This window comes from Myodes glareolus, chromosome 3 (assembly GCF_982192425.1).
Source record: "Myodes glareolus chromosome 3, mMyoGla1.1, whole genome shotgun sequence".
Classification (NCBI taxonomy): Eukaryota; Metazoa; Chordata; class Mammalia; order Rodentia; family Cricetidae; genus Myodes; species Myodes glareolus.
This window is the reverse complement of record NC_142028.1, coordinates 55,744,494-55,767,092: the sequence shown is the minus strand read 5'-3', so window position 1 is coordinate 55,767,092 and position 22,599 is coordinate 55,744,494. Positions and strand designations below refer to the sequence as shown.

At 44.2% G+C, this 22,599-nt stretch overlaps 1 protein-coding gene across 1 annotated transcript in view; it reads right to left on the bottom strand.

Annotated features, from left to right (window-relative positions):
* Nucleotides 1–6,457: 6,457 nt before the first annotated feature.
* Nucleotides 6,458–22,599, bottom strand: part of Suclg2 (succinate-CoA ligase GDP-forming subunit beta) — a 261,034-nt gene continuing 244,892 nt past the window's right edge. The window contains exon 11 of the mRNA XM_048438429.3: nucleotides 6,458–7,472. Coding sequence (XP_048294386.2) covers nucleotides 7,357–7,472 — 116 coding nt within the window. The 3' untranslated portion in view covers nucleotides 6,458–7,356. The remainder of the gene's footprint in view (nucleotides 7,473–22,599) is intronic.

The window sequence follows — 22,599 nt, the reverse complement described above, 5'->3', positions numbered from 1 at the left end:
ATAAACTAAACCTCTGAAACTGTAAGCCACCACCTCAAATGTTTTCCCTTAGAAGAGTGCTGTGGTGGGGGCCAGAGAGATGGCTCAGTGTTTAAGAGCACTGGTTGTTCTTCCTGAGGATCCGGGTTCAATTCTTAGCACTCACATGACAGTTCACAGCTGTCGGAAACTCCAGTTCCAGGGGATCTGACACCCTCATACAGACAAATACATGCAGTCAAAACACCAATGCACATAACGTAAGAGTAAATAAATCATTAAAAAAAAATAGAGCGCCATAGCCATGGTGTCTTTTCGCAGCAATAGGAACCATAACTATCACACACACACATACACACACACACACACACACACACATACACAAATCTAACCACTTACATATATATATATAACAATGACGAAACCACAATTTTGATTTCCAGAGGGAGCAAGGAGGGGCATAGAAAGGAATGTTGGGAGGAAAGGAAAGGGAATAATTATATAATTATATCTTTAATTAAAAAAATTCTCTTAGAAATATAGAGCTGTATGTGAATTGGTAAGAGTTGTCTGCTATGTGGGTGCTTCACTTTATGTCCCTGCTTCCCTTTCCACGCAGCATGGACACCATGCTGTTTCTTTATTCTCATGCATGATGAGCACTGCTCTACCTTCTTCCTGTCCTGACAGGTGTGCAAAGCTGTCTACCTCTCTGAGAGTGAGGACCTACAGGCTCCACCTCCCTTCTTGGGCTATTGGTTATGAATGGGGATTTTATTCTTCTTTTTTTAAAAATTTTTATTTATTTATTTATTAAAAATTTCCACCTCTTCCCATCCTCCCATTTCCCTCCCACTCCCCCTCCCCCTCACTCTCCAATCCTAAGAGAAGTCAGGGTGTCCTGCCCTGTGGAAAGTCCAAGGCCCCCCCTCCATCCAGGTCTAGGAAGGTGTGCATCCAAACAGACTAGGCTCCCAAAAAGCCAGTACATGCAGTAGAATCAAAATCCGGACTCTCTGAATGTGGCTGAAATGGAGGGCTGATTGAGAAGCCATTGATAAAGAACCTTCATCTGGCAATGAAGATGGAGATAGAGACAGAGACCCACACTGGAGCACTGGACTGAGCTCCCAAGGCCCAGATGAAGAGCAGAAGAAGGGAGAACATGAGCAAGGAAGTCAGAACTGCGAGGGGTGCGCCCACCCACAGAGACGGTGGGACTGATCTCATGGGAACTCACCAAGGCCAGCTGGAATGGTACTGAACGAGCATGTGATCAAATTGGACTCTCTGAATGGGGCTGACAATGAGGGCAGACTGAGAAGCCAATGATAATGACAACGAATTTTAATTTTATTCTTCTTCTCATGACTTTCTGCCTTCTGTCTTGCGTGGGCCATGGGCGCTTTGATGTTTGAGAAAGGCCCTTGAAGATATCACTGCCTTTTTGCAGGTCTGGGATGGCTCATCCACACTGTGATTCATACAATCTGCCCAATTGTATTGGCTGATCTTGCAGCCTTCAAATTTTGTTTCCCCAAGTGTGAAATACATGACAGGTGACACATTTGAATCTTCATGACCACAAATGTCACAGGCATAGGGTCTCCATAGGTATAAAACAGCAGCGCTGTATTCCACAGAAGATCCAGTCCTGAGTATTCACACATTCATTTGTTCCTGACGATGTTACTGAACATCCCTAAAATACACTTTTCTTGGGACTGGCCAGATGGCTCAGTGGTTAAGAGCATTGTCTGTTCTTCTAGAGGACTTAGGTTTGCTTCCCAGCACTCAAATGGTGGCTGATGACCACCTGTTGCTCTGGTTACAAGGGATATGATGCTCTCTTCTGGCCTTCACAGGCAGCAGGCATGCACATGTGCACAGATAAACATGTAGGCAAAACATTAGTTAAAATAAAATTAAAAAAATAAAAACCACAATGTTATTACCTGTAAAAATGATGGATTCAAAGAGTACTTAAGAGGATTAATTAAGGTAACACAGTAATGGGCCTGACACGCAGTAGTACTTGATCAATGTGGGCTCCTCTGAAATAAATGCAATGCATCTTAATAACTATGAGATTTAAACGAGTTGTGACCTACAATATACAGCCATCAGACACATGTGGCGATTAATTACCATATTTAATGATTTAGTTCTCTGAAATGTGAATGAAGCCTGAGCGTCCTTACATGAGGGTGTGGACACACACACACACACACACACACACACACTGATGCACACTTACAGAGGTCACAAGACATAGGCGTTAGTCCTCTCTCTACCTTGTTGGAGACAAAGTCTCTAAGCTAGGCATAGTGGCCTGAAAGCTGGTGGGGCTCTTCCTGTCCCTCACATTTCCTATAGACACACTAGAACTACACACACATAGGCCACTGCTCTTCTGTGGGTCCTCAGGGTCCAAGCCCAGTCATCAGGCTTGTGTGACTAGTGCTTTAACCACTGAGATAGCTTCACAGCCCTAACCCTTCAGTTTCGGGTCATTGTCAGTCACATGGTTAATGGCTAGGTAAGGGACAGTACCAGGGCTTGCCCCTGCCACCATCACAGAGTATTCTGTTAGACAACAGAAGTGCTCGATAGACATATACAAACCCAAAGTATTGGCCTAACACCGTGCAAGTGAAACGCTAACAGGGCAGTCTGATCACATTTTGTCACAGTTTCTAAGAGAGCCTTTGCAGCAATGCTGGGGTGGGGGTCAGAGCACCAAGCATTTGCCCCTTGCTTTATTGTTCTATGAGTCCCATGATTCGGCCCTGAAAACAGTTACTAAGAAGAATGGCTGATGTGGGATTTCCCTCTGTATGCTTGAATACCATTAATGAACAAAGAAACTGCCTTGGCATGTTGATAGGGCAGAACTTAGGTAGGCGGGGAAAACTGGACTAAATGCTGGGAGAAGAAAGGTGGAGAGGGAGAAGCCATGGAACCTCGGGAGACAGACGATGGGAATTTTATCTGGAAAGCCGCAGCCTCGTGGCAATACACAGATTAACAGAAATGGGTTAAATTAATATAAGAGTTAGCCAATAAGAAGCTAGGGTTAATGGGCCAAGCAGTGTTTTAATTAATATAGTTTCTGTGTGGTTATTTTGGTTCTGGGCGGCCGGGACGAACAAGCGGGTCTTCTCCTACAGATGGCTTCAAGCATGAATTGATGGAGATAACCTGTCTTGTTAGGGTTTCTATTGCTGTGAAGAGACACCATGACCACGGCAACTCTTACAAAGGAAAACATTTAATTGTGGCTGGCATACAGTTCAGAGGTTTAGTCTATTATTGTCATCGTGGGAAGCAAGGCAGCATGAAGGCAGACATGGTGCTGGAGAGGTAGATGAGTGGGAGCTCTAGATCTTCACCAGCAGGCAACAGGAAGTGAACTGTCCCCCACACAGGGCATAGCTTGAGCACATGAGACCTCAAAGACCACCCCCATAGTGACATGCGTCTTCTGATAAGGCACATATCTAAACTCAACAAGGCCGAACTTCCTAATAGTGCCATTCCCCATATGTCAAGCATTCAAATATGAGTCTATGAGGTCATACCTATGCAAACCACCCCATATTTCTTGGGATGTTTAGTACAGGTACCTGGTCATGATATTTTGTTTGTGATCTAACAAATAAAGCTTGCCTGGAGATCAGAGTGTGGAGCCAAGCCACTAGTTAGCCAAAGAGGTCAGGTAGTGGTGGCACATACCCTTAATCCCAGCACCTGGGAGGCAGAGGCAAATGGATCTCTGTGAGTTCAAGGCCACCCTGGGCTACATGAGATTCATCCAGTCTAAAAAAGAAACAGATCCAGGAGGTGATTACTTACACCTTTAATCCCAGCACTAGGAAGATGGAAACACAAAGGGATATGGCTGGGTGAAGAGAGGAATATAAGGTGGGAGGAGACAGGAGCTCAAGGCATTCAGTCTGAGGACTTGTGAGACAGGATACCCCATTCAATCTGAGGATTTCATAGAAGTAAGAACTATTGGCTGGCTGCTCTGCTTCTCTGATCTTTCAGCTTTCATCCCCTAATATCTGACTCTGAGTTTTTATTAAGACCAACCTAGAACTCACGCTACATCACCTATGATGTGATGCAGTCCCAAAACACCTGTAAGAATTAACTCAGAACTACAATGTGCAGGTAGATCTTAATTATGATGAAAAGACAAACTAACACAACTGGATAGGTTTCCATCAGCAAGTGTGGCCTTTTGTAGACTAGTTAGTTCTCACAGGGTCGAAAACAGGAAAACTTAGTTCTCTACCTTTTCATTTCTGTCTGCCTTTTCCAGTTTGTAAACAGTAATATCACACTTAGAAAAAATCCAGAGCAGAAGTTGACATGCCTTTTCTGTGATGGACCAGAGAAGAATATTTTAGGGTCATGAGGTTTCTATGACAACTATGTGTGCTACTGAAACACAAACATTGCCACAAGACACACAGAAACTTAATTTACGCTAACAGGTCCTGTGAATTTAGCTTGCAACCTTCAGGTCCCACAGTCTATGCCATAACCCAGCCTGCCCCACTCCTCCAATATTTATCTTTTGTAACTCTCATACATCTTCTCACCTATTGTAGTTTTGAATATATTGGATCCTGCCAAGGATCTCATTAGATTTATAAATGTTTAACTTAGAAATGTCAAAAATAATTTTCATTCTCATTTTTATTAAAGTTTCCAATTTAAAAACAAACATAATTCTGCACAATGATTTTCTTCTTTGGGAACAAGCACGGTGAGGACGCACATATCATGCAAGGACTCATTAAAAGCAATTCCCAGGTCTAGTTAGGTCACTGGGACAATTGCCCTGCTATTTTCCTAAGTTATGAATGGAGACACAACTCCAGTGGAAAAACTCTGACTTTTACAAGTCAAGAAAGAAATGGATGTTAATCAGAGGGAGATCAGAAATGAATCTCTAAATGTGGTAATTGTTCTAGGAGACTGTGGCAGTCAACAGTATAACACGCCAGTCAAATCCCTGAACAGAAAGCCGTTCAGGTATCATGTTTAGACTGTCACTGCCTTTCATGAACATTTTACACTTAAAAAATACTGAAAAGGGGAGCTGGGAAGGCAGCTCAGTGTGTAAGAGTATTGTGCAAGCATGAGGACCTGAGTTACAATCCCCTGCATCAACAGACAATGCAGGGCCCGGTGCATGCGCCTGTAACCTCACTCTTTAAGAGACAGCAGGATCACTTATACTTGCTGGTTGTCAGCCTAGCTCCAGGCTTAGTGGGAGACTCTGCCTCAAGTGAACTAAGGCAGAGTGATAGAGCTGGATATTCAGCATCCTCATCTGGTCTCTGTGCGTGCGCACACGCGCAAACACACACACACACACACACACACACACACACACACACATGTTCATACACTGTACACACACACACCACACAAAACTGACAAGATTGAAAGGTAACTATTTTGACATTTTTATACAATACAGGCTGCTAGGAGATTGAAAACAAAGGACACACTGGAAGAGGGCACACGGGGACTTAGGAGCCAACAGCACAGCTGTAGCAGGTTCTCCACGGGTCCTGCAGAGTCTGCTCCATACATACTTACAGGATATAGGCATGTACAGCATCAACCACAGACGCATGGCATTATGGATACTGGTGTAGCAGCAGGGATCTGAGCAACTCAAATACACAACAGTAGCACTTCCAAGTGGGGGAAAAAGCTTAACTGCTCATTTGAAGAGAAAAACTATTTGCCTATTATTAACCCTTCTATAAAATAACCATATATATGGTTTCATTCCTTCTCATCTCCAAACTGATTAGAGATGTTAATATATAAGACAGACACAGGCCTTTTCCAAAGAACAAAACTCTCACTACTGATTGCTAGTTAATTGGCAAAATTCATGTTGACTTCTTTTTTCACTGTGTAAACTAGTTATTAAGCTATGAGAAACCAAGAGACGTAGAAAGACTTCTTAATACTTTTCCCTTGGTGCAGTGATCGAGAAAAGACAGACGGCTCCATCTAGTCGATGGTTTAGTCTCCATGACACATACAGATACAGGGAGACTTTTTACTTTACCCATGTGTGAGGTGTGTGAGAATCGTGTAAAATGAACAGAGAAAACAGCGTGGCTAGTTATGCACTGGAGTATGGGTGGGAAGTGTTACAGGTGGCCCTGGAGTACATCACAGTGTTTTCACTGGACCATGTCACCTTGTCCCACATCAGAGACATATTTTCTGGGCTTGTGTCTAATGTGTAAATTTTAGCCCTTCACTGAGCCATCTGCCACAGAAATGGCCACGTGACAAGGCAGAGTGGAGGTGGAACAATCCGGGTGAACCGTGGTCTCCTAGCTGGAGTCGGGACCCAGGCACAAAGGCTAGTGCCTTCACAAGGAAGGAATGGCGAAGCCATGATCAACAGACAGAATCGAGAAATGCGCAGCTGACATAGCACTTAAAAACCATTTTATTTAAAATGCATATCAGTACAAACTTATCAAAATTAAACAAAAAAATCAAATTAGGAAAATTTCTGTCACAAAAAAGGACATCATTAGAAAGGTCACATTCTCTCCAATGAAATTTCCCCATCTATAACAAGTTGGTAAGTGTGAAGTGGAGGGCTTAAGAGGGAAAAACCTCACCCCCAACACAGCTTGATCTTCAGTATTGTCTATTAATGAAATGGCTTAATTATACAGTTTCATAAAAATCAGCATTTACCAACTCCAACATGAAACAGAACCTTTCATTTAAGCTTGTAACTAAGGCTTCTGGTTGCAGTTTGGTGTGAGGCAGGCAGGATATTCAACATTAAGGCACAGGGTAAAATGTGTGTAATGTACAAGTACCAATGTGGGGCTCCCAATGTATACCACACTTTAGGACATTCCTGGGCTTTCTAGGTGTGTTAGAATCATGAGCCTGTGGAAACTGCTGTTCACAGAAGCTCAGACGTCCTAGTTGCATCCTTCTGGAAGTCCCTATGTTAAATAGAAGTCCTGTAATTCTATTATGGAAGATTAAAGGTTCACAGAGTTCGTGTGGATGGACCTAGACCAGGCTTCAAATACTGTACCTAGGCACATTACTTGGCCACACTGACTGTGGCAGAGCTGGTAGACCCTGCTACTGACGGCAAGAGAAGGTGTGAAACTGTGTGATGTGATTTGTTTTACGACTACAGGGTAAAATCAGCTTTAGGCACTCTAGATAGCACATTTGAGAAAGTTCAGACTTAAGAGTTTTCAGATAATGATCCTTGTGTGTGACCCCTTCCCAGTGACAGCAATTGCTTTCACAGTGATGAGGGAAGTGCTCTTCTTTACAGGAACTCAGGGGAAGCCATCACTTCTTTGCCACACTGGCAACAGCTTTCTTGGCTGCATCCTCCAGGTCCACCGCTGACGTAATGGGGAGCCCACTGTTTTTGAGGATGTTCTGAGCCTCCTGGACATTAGTTCCTAGCAGGGGGAAAAATAAAAATTGCTAAATTCAAATGCAAGTAGTATACCTGGTCACATTGGACAACTGAAATCCTAGGATACCTGGTTTCCCTTGATGCTAACAATTTAATTATAATGCATGTGGCTTTTTCCTGTCAAGCTCTGGCTTTTCAGATATACCCAGATGACACCTGTCACTTCCTCTCTTCTGCTTTCCACTTTCATGAACTTGCATAGATGACACTGCCTGTATTTTTTCTGGCACTCCAAAAATGAGAAATAAGCATTCTTTAAGATCATGCACACACTAGAAGTTTCTCAGTGCTCTGCTCAGTAAGTATGAAGGAAGGAAACCTGGACTGGATCTGTCTCCTCTCTGAGTCTGGGAGAATGGATCTGAAAGTAACTTAAGCATCTCACGAAACTGCTTCTGCATTCTTGTCCAGCTGCGAGGAGGCCTTCCCCTGTAACAAAGGCTCTGAAATACAGGCCATGTAGAACATGCCTTTCTGTGTGGGCACAGGTAAGAGCAGGCATTTGGTCAGCATGTCTCACACAGCAACAACAGCCAGGTGAGTGGGTAGTGAACACTGGGCCCCGTATCTCCTGCCAAGGGCCCCTTGATGGGCAATGACCAGGGGAAGGGATTAAAGCCCTCACCTCTGCCATGCATTTAGAGTATGGTGTTTAGTTAATCTCTTAACTTCCTTGAGTTTCAATTATTTAAAAAATGTTTTATTTTATGAGTGCTTTGTCTGCATGTATGTCTGTTCCCCATGCACATGCCTGGTGTCAGTCAAGGCCAGAAGAAGGCATCGGAGCTCCTGGAACTGGAATTACCGATGGTTTTGAGCCACCTTATAAATTCTAGGAACCAAACCCAAGTCTTCCGGAAAAGCAGCAAGTGCTCTTAACAATGAGCCATCTCTCCAGCCCTGCAACTTCCTTAAATCTTTATTCACTGGCAGTTTCATACACTATATAATGACCCTTAGCTATTTTTACCCCATTACTCTCTCTCACATCCCTTCCGTCTTCTCAGTTACTCCCTTCCCACTTTCAAGGCTTTTGTGTGTGACCTGTATGAGTATGGGTGAGACGTCATTACTGGATCATGGGCACCGAAGGAAGTATCACCTGTTCTCACAGCCAATCACTGTCAGGAGTCCCTCTGGGAGGGGTGGAGCTTCAGTTTCTTTATTTCCACACATAATTCTCTTCCTAGGAGTTAATATTCACTATGGACTTACGTATAACAGGTATAATGCTAAGCAACTAAGATGCAGCATATGATTTTCAACAAGAGTACTGAGTAGGAGGTCCCACTGTCCCGCTTTTATAGACAAAGCAAGTGAGTTTATGGGGAGGGGTGAGTGGCAGAGAGCAGCCTTACTTGCTCTATGTAATAACATCATTCTGCATGGTCCACACACTTCTTTGTAATATGAAGATGGCAATATAACGAGGAGAATCATTTTGTCAATGACAGCATCCTGTGGCATACGCGATGAGCTTTCCACAAAGATTCCTGCTTCCTTCTACAGTGTAGGGCTGGGAAGGAGCTGCCTGGGCTGCGACTGTGTTTCCCAAGCGCTCCATCTGCTAAGTGGGATCACACGAAAGGCCTACCCCACAGAATGTGAGTGGATTCACACATGCTTGTAATTACCTCTGTGTAACTTCCACGCTTTCTCTGTTTTACTCTCAGTGGTGTTACCAGTAAGGGTAACTCTGGGAGGCAGCCTTAAAGGATGGCAATGACTTCTTCATCCTGAACACTTGATTATGATGGGAGCCCAGCACCTGACTCATTTGTCCACCCAGACTTGATGTGAATGAGAAAGGAATTTCTCGTTTACAAGGTAGCTTGTAAAACAACACAGGAAAGATCAAGTGATTGACTCTGCCTCCTGGCGACTGCATGCTTGTGCAACCTCCCCTTTGTGTAAGACTAACAGGGATGGGATGTCACTTCTGAGGTGAGACACACACGCCTGTGCTTTCTGTCTTGCCCGCTTTAACACTTCTCTCTTCACTCTGGCAAACTGACATGTTTCAAGCCACCTGATGGACAAAGTCCACTTTCCAAGAACACAAGCCTCTAGCCTACAGCTATGGAGGAATGAGGCACCCAGGGAACAGCATCCTTTTGCCGACCATAGGAGGCAGCTTTAAAGTGAACTACCCCCTTAGCAAGCTGTGAGGTGTCTGCAGTTCTCCCGACACACCTTTACCATACCATCTTTGTGAAGATGGGTATGTGGATCAGTTAAGTCACACGCAGACTCCTGCTCTTGGTATGTAAGATATTCACAGTCCCTTTGCCACACTTTCAAATTTCGGGATAGCCTGCTACACACAGACAGAGGCAAAGCTTTGTAACGTTAACGCAGTCCCAGTGTGCATTCTGATCCATTTGGTAAGGTTTGAATCTATATTCCAGAGACTGAGAAGCAGGACAGGGTTTGGACCATGGCATGTGTTAGGTTAGAGACTAAGGTGTTCAGATAGTCATGTGTAGGTGTGGCCCTCATGGAGCAATGACAGAGTGAAGCCAAAGCAAGGCCTGACCTAAAATTACATCTACGGACCAGAAATTAGATGTGTAAATTTCTGTCTCCTTCTAAAGAGAAAGGGCCTGGGATACCCTCCCCAGTATCCCTACCCCCAGTCTGCCAGAGTCAAGAATCTAAGAAAAAGAGCAACAACTTTTCCTTTTTAGCATTCTCTGGTCGCAGCACCCAGCTCCCTAGACCTCCACATAGCTGAGGAACATACTGTTCCTGACTTCTTCTGCATCCCCGTCCTGTGATTTTTGGGGTTAGCTCATTTTTTTCTCATAGTTTCATCCATTGAGAACTATTCACACAGAATTCTCTACTCACTATTACTTGTGTTCTCCTCCATGTCTAATGATGAAATAAATGCTGATTTTTTAAAAACTCACATAAGAAGCTGCTTTTTCTTATAACCAACAACATAAATAATTCAGGTCCTTAATTAATATCATGTGCAGCATCTGGCTTAGCAGCAGTATTCTCAAGGGGAATGGAAAGAATGGATATTAAAACTCACAAGTGTCGAGACAGGCCCCCAGGGCCCTGCTGTACTCTGCCCTGGATACCTACCCACTCACTAGGCGCTGTCTCTCACAGTCTCCTGGGCCACCTTCCTTGCCCCCAGCTTCACCATCCCAACTACAGCAGGCCTGTCAAAGGGCTGCTAGAGTCCTCCATGATCTCTGCACTGCAACAGGATGAGTGCCGAGGAGAGGCCCAGTGGTGTTTCCCACAGCCAGTGCAGGGCACATCCACTTCAGTGCCAGCTTCCTCTCAGGGGATCTTGCAGTATCTGTCACATGCTACACCTGCACTGACAGACTGAGGACAGACACAATCACACATGGCGATGCCTAAGGGGAGAGATATGGGCAGGCTCTTTTCTGATCATCTTGCAACTAAGGGGGTTCTTGAGGAGCTATGGTCTTGACTTTGTGTCCTGGGCACTCTGTCCTGGCGACCACTCTGTCTGTCCTGGCGACTCTCCAGGGCAGGCTCTGACCATGCAGCTCCACTGCTCAGAGGAAGCACGGCCTCACCTAGAGGTTACACTGGTCAGGGGAAGGGGTGAAGGGAGCGGCTCCCCACTCTTTCCTCCTGGCAGCTTCGTCAGTGCCATACCAAAACACCCGACTGCTTCATAATTCCAGGATCTACTAAAGTGAATTTTAATTATACTCACTGTTACACTTTAATTACAGCCTTAATTATTAAGCAAATCCAGCATTCTTGGAAGAAGCAGGGTGAGAAGGGGCTGTAACATTCAAACAGCCAAGAAATAAATCAGTCTGTGATGAGAAATGGATCAAAAGAGAGGTGCCACGACCAGATAGAAATCAGGAGGAGCTCATGGGGAGGACAACCAGAGACACAAGGGAAGAGAGAGTCCTGAGGAACGAGCCGGAAAATGATACACATGACGAGAGAAAGGCATGGCAAAAAGGCATCACACGGTGACGAAGCAGGGAGCTTGCCATGTGGCCTCTGCACCTGCCATATCTGTTCTCTTTGCTCCATCTCTTTGAGGTGTTCTGGCTTTCCCCTGGATGTCTGGGCTTTGCTCACAGCCTAGCCAGACCAGCAATTAGTACCACTGGCTTCCTCCTTCTGGTTGAGGAAGCAGCTGGCGGGGAAAGACAAGAAAAGTTGCAAAGAAAAAGGTAGCTGGTAAAAACCAGGTCACGGGAAGTGGGTATACCCTGGGCAAATGCCTGTGAGCTTCTAGATCCTTTGGCCAAAGAACCGTATTATTGGAGTGTTTGAGACTTCTTCGGCTTTCTGACCTCCATGGCTGACATCGATCCCTCAGCCCCTTTTCTGACGTTATTTCTAAATAGAAACCATCACAGCTACTTTAAACTCTGACATGGAATTAAGCGTTCCAAAGAGAGTTTTTATGCCTGTGCACACAATTACAATGGAAATTGATTGCATTTCCACATTTAAATGGCGCTGCTGACATGCTCTAATATTTATTAAATGCTGTTGTGCTTTCCAGTGAGGCTGCAGGACAACATGCTTAATGGCCACTTGAACACCGAACCCGCATGGCTCAGTCTCAATTCTAGCTTGCCAGTCGCTTGGCCATGTGGCTCCCTACCCACTCACAGGCCTTGACAATGACAACATGGAGGGGCACTGGCTCAAAACAGAATCTTTCTCTGACATGAGAAAAACAATCATAGTGAATGTAAAAATGTCTCCACCACTTTCATAGTGGCTTCCTGCCACTGGGTGGAGGAAGAGAGCTGTAAACTGAGATTCAGGGGTAATTTATCAAAACATGCCCTGTGCCTCCATCACAGGAGTGAAGGCAACACCAGAGCTGACAGGGTTTGGGTGACAGGCACAGCACCCCTCTCCCCCAACTCAGGCTCACCTTTTACCCCAGAAGCATGAAGAAAATTACACTCCAGTACAGAAATGTACAGAAATCTTTTTACTTATTTAATAAGTATTCACATATATACGCATGTGTGTGTGTGTATATACATGTGTGTGTACACATGTGCCTGTGAAGGTCAGAGGTCAACATTGGGTGCTTTCCTCAATCATTCTCTACCTTATGCTTTCATACAGGGTCTCCCAATGAACCTAGACTTCACTAATTTGGCCAGACTGGCTGACAGGAAGCCAACACCTACTCATCGCTCCTTCACTGCCACCGCCACCACCACAGCACAGGTGTGAGCTGTGCACCCACCTTTTAACCTGGGCTCCGAGGATCTGAACTCAGGTCCTCATGCCTGTGCAGCAGCCACTTTACTAACTGAGTCAACTCCCCGGCATAACAATTTTCATAGAATACAATGAAATTACTACATATATACATCGACTACATGTCACCAGATTTTTAAAGAGGATATGATGGTAATATGGAAAACAGTACTCGCTTGCTGCCTATATGTGACTAAGGGTTCCTAAGTATCATAAGAACCAATTCTCAAAGCAAACCTAAAATCAACAGTATTTTAGCCCCATTTTACAGATGATGTAACCAAGGTGCCAGGATATTTAGCAACTGACTCAATAACCCCAGCAAGTTGGAAGATGGAAGACTCCAGTTCAGATTTGTCTGACATCAGAATCACATAACAGTCATGCACTGCGGAACACCATGTGAGCAAGTGTGCTAGCATTCTTTAGGCTCACCCTTCACTTGATCTCACTAGGGGAAACTGAGCGAGGGAATTTACTTGGTCACTCAATCAGCAGGCTACCACAGGCCTGATCCAGCCTCCTATTATAAATCAGGGTGGTACACTATGGCTTTAGAGCCCCGTGCAGCCTACAACCTCTTTGTATGCTACTTGTAAGTTAAGAATAGTTTTCATATTTTAAAAGAACTGGGTGAGAAATCAGAATAATATTTTGTGATACATGAAAATTACATGACATTCAAATTTCAATGCCCATAAATAGAATTTTGATGGAGCATGGCCAAACTGATGCGCTTGCAGGCTGCAGACTGCTGTGTCCAACAATGGCAGAACTAGGGCGGTGACATAGATAGATGGAGGTCTGACTGAGGCCTCTTTGCTTTCCTTGGATGGAAACAGGACACATCCTATACAGTAGCAAACCCCTGACAGTCCAGTGTCCCTGTGCCCTCCCCCTCCACCTTGAGAGTCCAGTGTTCCGTGCCCTGTTCCTCCTCTCAAGCCATTAACTGATAGAGAAAGACTGTGGACATAGTCTCATCCACAATAGCTCCAAAGAACATAAACATCTAGAATAAATCCCAGCAAAGGCAAAGGCTCTGTAATGAACTTTAAATCTCTGAAGAAGGAAACTGAGGAAGAGACTAGAAAATGGAAAGATCTCCCACATTCAAGGATCAATAGAATTAATATTGGGAAAAATGATCATTCTACCAAAAGTAATTTAGAGTCAATGCAATTCTAATCAAAATCACTACAACATTCTTCACAGAAATAAATAGAAGAAAAAAAATCTTAGCCACTTTATTTTTACTGTGAAGAAGCTCTATGATCAAGGAAAACTGATGAAAGAAAGCATTTAACGGGGGCTTCCTTACAGTTCAGAGGGTGATTCCATGACCATTGGAGCACAGCAGCAAGAAGGCAGTCATGGCTGAGAGCATACGTTCTGATCCAAGGCAGAGAGAGAACTAACTGGAATGGCATGGGTGTTTGAAGTCTCAAAGTTCACCCCGAGTGACACACCTCCTCCAACAAGGTCCCACCTCCAAATCCTTACCAAACAGTTCCACCAACTGGTGACCAAACATTCAAAGATAGAACCCTGTGGGGGACATTCACATTCAAATTACCATAAAACATCTTAAAATTTACATGGAGCCACAAAAGGTCTTCAATAGCCAAAACTATCTTTAGTAAAAAGAACAAGGTTGGAGGGATTGTCATTCTAAACTTCAAGGTATATTATAAAGTTATAGCAATAAAAGTAGCCATAAGGTACCAGCACAAGAACAGACATGTTGACCAACAAAACAAAATAGAAGACCCAAATATGAGCACACAACTAAAATCATTTGATATTTGACACAGATGCTAAAAACACATTGCAGAAAAGACAACATCATGAACAAATGGTGCTCAGAACACTAGATGTCTACATGCAAAGGAAAGAAACTAGGCCTGTACCTAACTCCAAGTGGATAAAAGACCTCAATGTTTTCATGGAAACACTGAAACTGGTTTAGGAAAAAAAAAAAAACCAATAGGCAGTACCTAAAAAGATACAGATGTAAGAAAGAACCTTCTGAGTGAGACTCCATTTGACTAGGAATTAAAGTCCACAACTGGTAAGTGGGATTTCATAAAATTAAAAACTGCACAGCTAAGAAGACAGTTAACAGAGTGGGAGAGACCGACTGCCAGCTATCCATCGACAGAGGACTAATGTCCAGAACACCTCTTTGAGATGACCCACACCTAAGGCTGAGCACTCTGCCTGGCAGCTGCCAACAACGTCCTACAGAGGGTCTTCCTAGTGTTAATAACAAGAGTTCAGATAGTAAAAGTGTAATTTACGTTTACTCAGTGCAGGACCATTTAGATTACTGGAGAACTCATCTCTACCTTACAATGACATTATGATGCTGTTACCTGTTTGTGTGCGGGAAAGGTGTATATATGTCAGTTTGTGGGTGTGTATGTATGTGCCCATGCATGTGCCTGTGGTGTACCTGCAGAGGGGATATTACTCTCCATACCAGATTTTCTGAGACAGGGTCTCAGGCCTGCAGCTCACCATTTGCTTTGAAAGGCTGGGCAGCAAGCTACTGGGATCATGCAGTTTCCCTCCCAGTGTTAGATCACAGGCATGGACTGCTATAGTGGCCTTCTGATTGGGTGCTCAGGGTCCAGACTTGGATCCCCATGCTTGAATTGCAAATACTTAACCCACTGAGCCATCTCATCAGGTCAATCGATACGGTCAGATATTTATGCCCATATTACAGAGGAGAGAGTTGAGATTTCACACTTGGCTTTATCCCCAAGTAGCTGAATGACTTGGGAAAGTCACTCACTATTTGAGGCTTGAGATTCCTTATTCTTGGGTGAGGATCTTATCAGAGCACCCTGAACCTCCTACACTTTATGAAAAGTATGGCTGATACAAGATGGCCTGTGGATCTCTATCAGAGCCATGGTAGGAACACACACAGCGTGTGGACAGGATGTCTATTTACAGACTGCTGTGGGAGGGACCAGCTTTAGTAGCAGGAAGTCTCTGACCGAGGTGCATTCTTCTGATCACAAAAGCGAGGCTCAGGATCAAGTCTAACGTGTGTTCGCTGAGAGCTAATCCTAGGTGCATATGCTTTTGCTTTCAATTATGTTATCCCTCAAAAAAAGTAGCATAAATATTAATGCAAGCCATGTTCAACTGCAATATTAAATTAGAATGCAAAGAGCCCTCTGGCAAGCAACACCATACCACAGCACCGTACCACTCGTATCATCTCAGGACTAGGACAGACCTTTGTTATTTTTAAAAGTTTTATTCACTCTTTGAGAATTCATACAGTGTGTTTTGATCACACTCACCCCCTCACCCAACTCCTCTCACACTCTCCCCCTTCCGTCTACTTTTTTTTTTTTGCCCCAGTACAATGTGTGCTGCCTACGTATTTGTGGCTGTGTGGACTTCCTTTTAGAAGGTACTGATTTTCCGGGGGTTACCCTGTGCAAAAAAATCTTACTCTCCTTCCCCCAGCAGCTATCGGTTGCCAATAGGTCCTCAGCTAGGGGTGGGCTTCATGCTTCTCTGCCCTCTCTATGCTGGGGTTTGCCTGTTGCGAGCTTGCTTAGGTCTTATGAATGCTGCAGGACCGATATGAAGAGACATTACAATTGCAAGGCCTTTCCGTTCACGCCTTCCCTGCACCTTCCTCTAGTTTTCAATTCTTGTGTCCCCTAATTTACGGCTAATGTGAGGTAGCTTTGACCATGCCAGGCATCAGTGTAGAATGTTAACCCTGAAGTCCTTGCTCCTTCCTATGGTTTGGTTAGAGCAAGCATGGCCCCCTCAAAGATTAATGCGCCGTATGTCTGCTCTTCCGCATGGTAGCATTGCGTTGGTGGAAACTTTAAGAAGTGGGTTCCAGTGGAAGTTAATTAATTATGTCACAATGACTTACCCTGAAAAGACTAACTCAGGTTTCATGGGACTGGGTTAGTTTATCCTAAAATGTATTGCCACAGAAAGAGTGAGGCTGCCTTTGCTTTGGGCTCTTGTCTTTTTTTCTCATGTAGTCCAGGCTGGCCTCAAACTCTATGTAGCCAAGGTTGATTCTGCATTCCTAATCCTGCCTTCAGCTTCCAAGTGCTGCTATCACAGCTGTGGACAGGCATGCCTGCTCTCTTGCCCCTTGGCTCGCCAGATGATCTCTTCCAAACTCAACTTGGCCAAGTGTTACCATCCAGGCTCTCAGAGATGAGCAGATGCCAGCTCTTCAGAAGTGGAGCTTCATAAACCTCTTTTCTTGACTAAGTACCCAGGCCTAGGGACTTTGTTGCAGCAGCACAAGACATACACACATACTGCCTGAGAAGTGTCTCTGTGGAATCTGGCTTCTCTGGAAGGCAAAGACACTAGGTTGGCCTTGTCAAGTTCCCACTAGGGCAGAGGTACCAGGAAAGAACATTAAAGATAGAGCACAAAAATCTTGCTCAGAAAGCTTCTGGCCTTGATGTCATTAGACCTTACCATAAAACCTCCTGTGGATGGCAGCGGTCAGAGAGATTAGCTTTCTGTCACGTCTACCTCCATCTGTCAACCCCACCTAGAGATGCAGGGTTATCTTCTTTAGAGAAGACTTAGCTTACAATTAGGACAAGGCTGCAGACACCTAAGTGGCAGAGATGCTAGGTATGTACATTATCTATCTAGAGGTGAAATGAGTGAAACTTGAACTGCCTAAGGGAGTAGATTAATGCAGATTAAAAGTTTCGATCCACAGAAGCTCTCCCTATGTCGAGGAATGCTTCAGGCTAGCACCCGCGAAGCTGGTCTACAGATCAGGAGCAGTGCAGTTTAAACATTACTATGTGTTTATCCATCCAGACATGGCAAAGCAGCTGCAGGCACAATTCCCTCCGGTGCCACGTGTGGTTTAAGCTGAGGAAGATGAGGTGAACAATAAAAAGGAGGGTCACTGGGGGGAAAGGCAGGGTGCTAGTGATTAGAGGGAGGGGGGAGGAGGGATACATATCACTGCAGGGAAGCCAGGCCTAGGCAGGACATGTGCACAAGGATGCTGAAGGAGGGGAGAGATGAAGGAGGAATGGAGACTCTGGTGATGTGGGGAGCAATGCGAGATGGAGAGTGCCAAGAAAACAGGAACCGGGAGAATGGCTTGGGAAGAATGAGACCCAACACTGAGAGGAGGATGCCTTTAGGAACCAAAGGAGGTAGCAGGAGAGGTGGATATACACTCAGGCAGGCTTGGGGATGACCCTTGCTAGGCACAGCACAAGGGGACAGGGCTCAAGAAGAGAAAATGAAAATATAACTTGGTACCAAGCACAAAATGAGAACAAGCATTCAAGAGGCCACTGAAGCATGGTAAAGGGTAGAGGCCAGGGACACGGTCAGACAGAGCAGAGGACCCTGCCTCTGCCACGCATCACTTTCACCCTGCTCACCCAGTACTGTCCCATCGAGGGTTCGGTCCTGTTTGTCCCAGACATGAACAGAAAACGCAGGCTCTAACATTCTGAAGGAAACTCTTAAGTCAGTCATAATCCGCCTAGTCCAGTTGTCTTGGCGGGAGGCAAAGGCAGAGTTACTTCCCTTATTTCCCCTGTGGCCATAAGCTTTGGCATGGCAGCAGACTTGCAAAAGGGGTGGCCGTCAAGCAAACACAAATGAAAGCTTGGAGGTTCCTTCTTGTTACATTAAAATTCACAGATCTCTTTTCTGTCAGCAGACAGGGAGGGAAAACAGATGCCTTACCAACTAAGAAGAGCCATAGGATACCTTACATCCTCCCACTTCCGAGAGCTAGGAAGCATTAATGAAAAAGTAAGGCTTAGGGAGAGGAGTGGATGAAGTCTGGAGTGAATGTGTACTGATTGCTGCTATGTTAAGGACCCCAATGCCTCAAAACCATGAAAATGGCAAAGCCTTCCCAGGGTGAGGCACAGAGGAATGGCAAGGCCTTTTACTCAACCAAATGTGAGTGTTTAGAAAGACTGACTAGCATGTGCACACTGTCAGCCAAAGTTTCCTCCTACTGAATGCACAGCCTAAGAATGCTCTCCTATAGACTTCCTACCAAGACCAGCTAACTTCTCTTCCCTGTGCTGTACATAATGGCCATGCTGAGCTCTGGGCATAGTAGGTCCGCCATCAGAGTGCCCACCTCACCCTAGCTCTTCTGTATTGTGCCTGCTGTTTCTTCATTCCCATGCTACTGCAGTCAGGTCCGAGACCACGCACTGGAGGATTTGGCAGTAAGGGGAGCAACAAAGGATGCAGGTTTCTGAAGAGCTTTGATAAAAGAAATAGAAAATGTTTATACTGTGCTGAGACAAACTGTTTGGTGCTGGATGAAAAAACTGAATTTAAAGAACTGGCTAAGGGAAATGGGATCTGATTTACAAACTTTCTGGGCTTATAATGGTTATTATTAGTTGTCGTTATTAATGAGCTCAACTCAGAATCATAATGCACACCTGGTAAAAGAGCAAATTCTTCCCCAGGCACCTAAGACATGTAGGAATGCAGGGCAGACCGACATGGAAGAGTGCACTGAAGATGTTGCAAATTTGGACACTATAGAACTGTAAAAATGGGCACAGAAGCTACAGCTTTGCTAGAAAACACCTGTCCATCATGTGTACATTTCTCAGCAGTACCACAGTCCATGCTGAATAGGTGAATTTTACAGGGTTCTGTGTACAGTCCAGGAAGGAAAGGGTTCATTCAGCAACCATGCTCTTTATCCAGCAAGAAACAACCGTTTACAAGGGATCAACCTCTCCCTGGAATGTGGCTGTTACCCAGAAGTCTTTTAAATAAAATGATCCTGGGTCTTGGCTGGTTGAGACACTGCAGACATTCATTTGCTTAGCAAGGCAGGGGATTGTGATGTTATCACTTCCAAAGGAGAGAAAGGCCGCTTGTAATCAGCATACAGCAGAGAACAAGGACTTGGCACACAAAATTCGGACAAAGCGAGCCTGGCTTGATGGACAAAAAGTTCCCTTTCGAGGATGCTTCCAGTATACCATATGTGGGCCAGAGTGCTCATGAGACGGATGGTGAATGCGTGAGATTTAAACAGGAAGGCTGGGTTTTCCACACAAACAAAAAGCAAATAAGCAGGCTGTCCCATTATTTACAGGAAATAGACACTATTAACCTAACAGGCCATCTGGCTTTGGAAACACTTGCTATCTTGGTTATTAGAATTCTCACAGTTGTGTGGATCAGACACACAGGGTTAGAGTATCTCAGGCTTCAGGAGCACTGAGTCACGGCTAGTTCCAGCAGGGATTCATGTTTGTTCCAATTCTGGCAGAACTGCTTGACCACACATCATTCTCCTACATTCCTGATGAGATGATTCCCCACGCCATTCTTCCCTGCTCTCTAGCTGCCCTTTGGGTCACAGCCACGCCACTGGGATTCTGGTCTGCTGTGGGACAATGGCTTTACCCTGGAAAGATTTGTTTCTTGTACTTGTTTAATTAAATGCTGATTGGCCAGTAGCCAGGCAGGAAGTATAGGTGGGGCAACCAGGCAGGAATAGAGACGGGGCAATGAGAACAGAATTCTGCAAAGAGGAAAGAGTCAGTCTGCAGTTGTTACCCAGATGCAGCGGAAGCAAGATGTGACTGAACATGGCTAACATAGACAAGAAAAATGGGCTGATATAAGATGTAAGAAAGAGTTATTAAAAGCCTGAGCTAATAGGCCAACCAGTTTATGATTAATGTAGACATCTGTGTGTTTCTTTGGGACTGAACAGCTGTGGGACCAGAGAGGACAGAAACCTCTGTCAACATTGGTCCTTAGACTTAAAGCTCCCAGGCTCCCTCTGCTCTCTCTCTCTCTCTCTCTCTCTCTCTCTCTCTCTCTCTCTCTCTCTGTGTGTGTGTGTGTGTGTGTGTGTGTGTGTGTGTGTGTTTCTCCCCTACTCTTCTGCCCTCCACTTTGTTCTTGACATAGACAGCTCTGCCTGAGACTCCAGCCAGTGCTGAAGACTCTGGATAACAGCTTCATTCTTCACTCTGTTCTCTCACAGATTTGTGCAAAGCCCCCACTCTCTCCATGATGTCCTTATCACCTATCCAGGGCCTGGGCTTCAGTTCCTACAGTGACACGTGCACAGTTCCAACTCCCAGGTATGAATTCTGACCCTCTTCCTCCTTGTCAATCATTCAGATCTTATCCACCCAGATTCGATTTGGAAATTCCCCATTTGTACTATTTATTTTATAGTATTTACTTGGGGCTCAGTATGACTTGCATGCCTATAATCCTAGTCCTCTGGAGGTATAGGTAGGTAGAAAGATTAGGTGTTAAAGGTCACTGGCTACATAGCTGGTCCCTCACACACACACAAAAACAGTCACAAAAGACAAAGCATAGCAAAAAACCCAAAACATCACTGCTTGTAAGTATTAGATTAAAAGCTAAAATAAAATAATAAGTTACTTCTGTCATACTTTCTAATTACAGTAGTCAATAATGAGTAAAAAGGGGCTAATAGATAGGTGCACACGTGCACACACAATATATGTATAGGTGATAGACAGACAGATACTAAAGACACATTCCAGAGTAGAATGGTGGGTACCATTAGCTGGAAGAGTACATAGAGATAGGGACAAGGCTAATTATTGGGTACTAATAACATAAAGTAGCTATGGATAACAATCTTAATATTTTTCATAAAGCCAGAATGAAATCTGTTTCCACCATAAAGGATGATATAGTTGAGGTGCACACAGCTTCACTTGATTTAAACATTATACAATGTATACATGTTTTAGACATCCCATTCTACCCCATAGGTATGTATAGCTATTGTGTTTTTATAAATTAGATTAAAAGTAAAATTGAAAATTAAATGAGGTGCAAATTGATAAAAGTGAATGAGTCATAGCACCCAGCTCAAGAGTCACATGTTTTCTTCAACAAATGGTGCTGGAATAACTAAATATCAACACGTAGAAAAATTAAAATAGATCCATATCTATCCTTATGCACAAAACTGAAGTCCAAAAGGATTAAAGACCTTAATATAAATTTGACCACACTGAATCTAATAGAAGAAAAAATGAGAAGTAGCCTTCAATGCATGGGCATAGGGGACCACTTCCTAAATATAATACCAGTAGCACAGACATTGAGAACAACAACTAACAAATAGGACCTCCTGAAACTGAGAAGCTTTTGTAAAGCAAAGGACACAGTCAATAAGACAAAAAGGTAGTCTACTGAATGGGAAAACATCTTTACCAACTCTACATCAACAGAAGATGGATCCTCAAAATATATAAAGAACTCAAGAAATTAGACCTCAAAATACCAAGTAATCCAATTAAAACTGGGGTACAGAACTAAACAGAATTCTCAATAGAAGAATCTCAGATGACCAAAACACACTAAATGAAATGTTCAACATCCTTAGGCATCAGGGAAATGCAAATCAAAACGACTCTGAGATCTCATCTTACACCTGTCAGAGTGGCTAAGATCAAAAGCATCAGTGAGAACACCAATGGAGAAAATGCGGAGTAAGGGGAACACCCCTCTACTGCTGGTGGGAGTGCAAACCTGCACAACCACTCTGGAAATCAGTGTGGTGGTATCGCAGAAAACTGGGAATCAACCTACCTCAGGATCCAGCAATACCACTTTTGGGCATATACCCAAAGGATGTTCAATCACACCACAAGGACATTTGTTCAACTATGTTCATAACAGCATTGTTTGTAATAGTCAGAACCTGGAAACAACCTAGATGACCCTCAACCGAAGAATGTATGAAGAAAATGTGGTACACTTACACAATGAAGTACTCAGCAGTAAAAAAAAAAAAAAAAAAAAAAAAAGGACATCTTGAAATTTGCATGCAAATG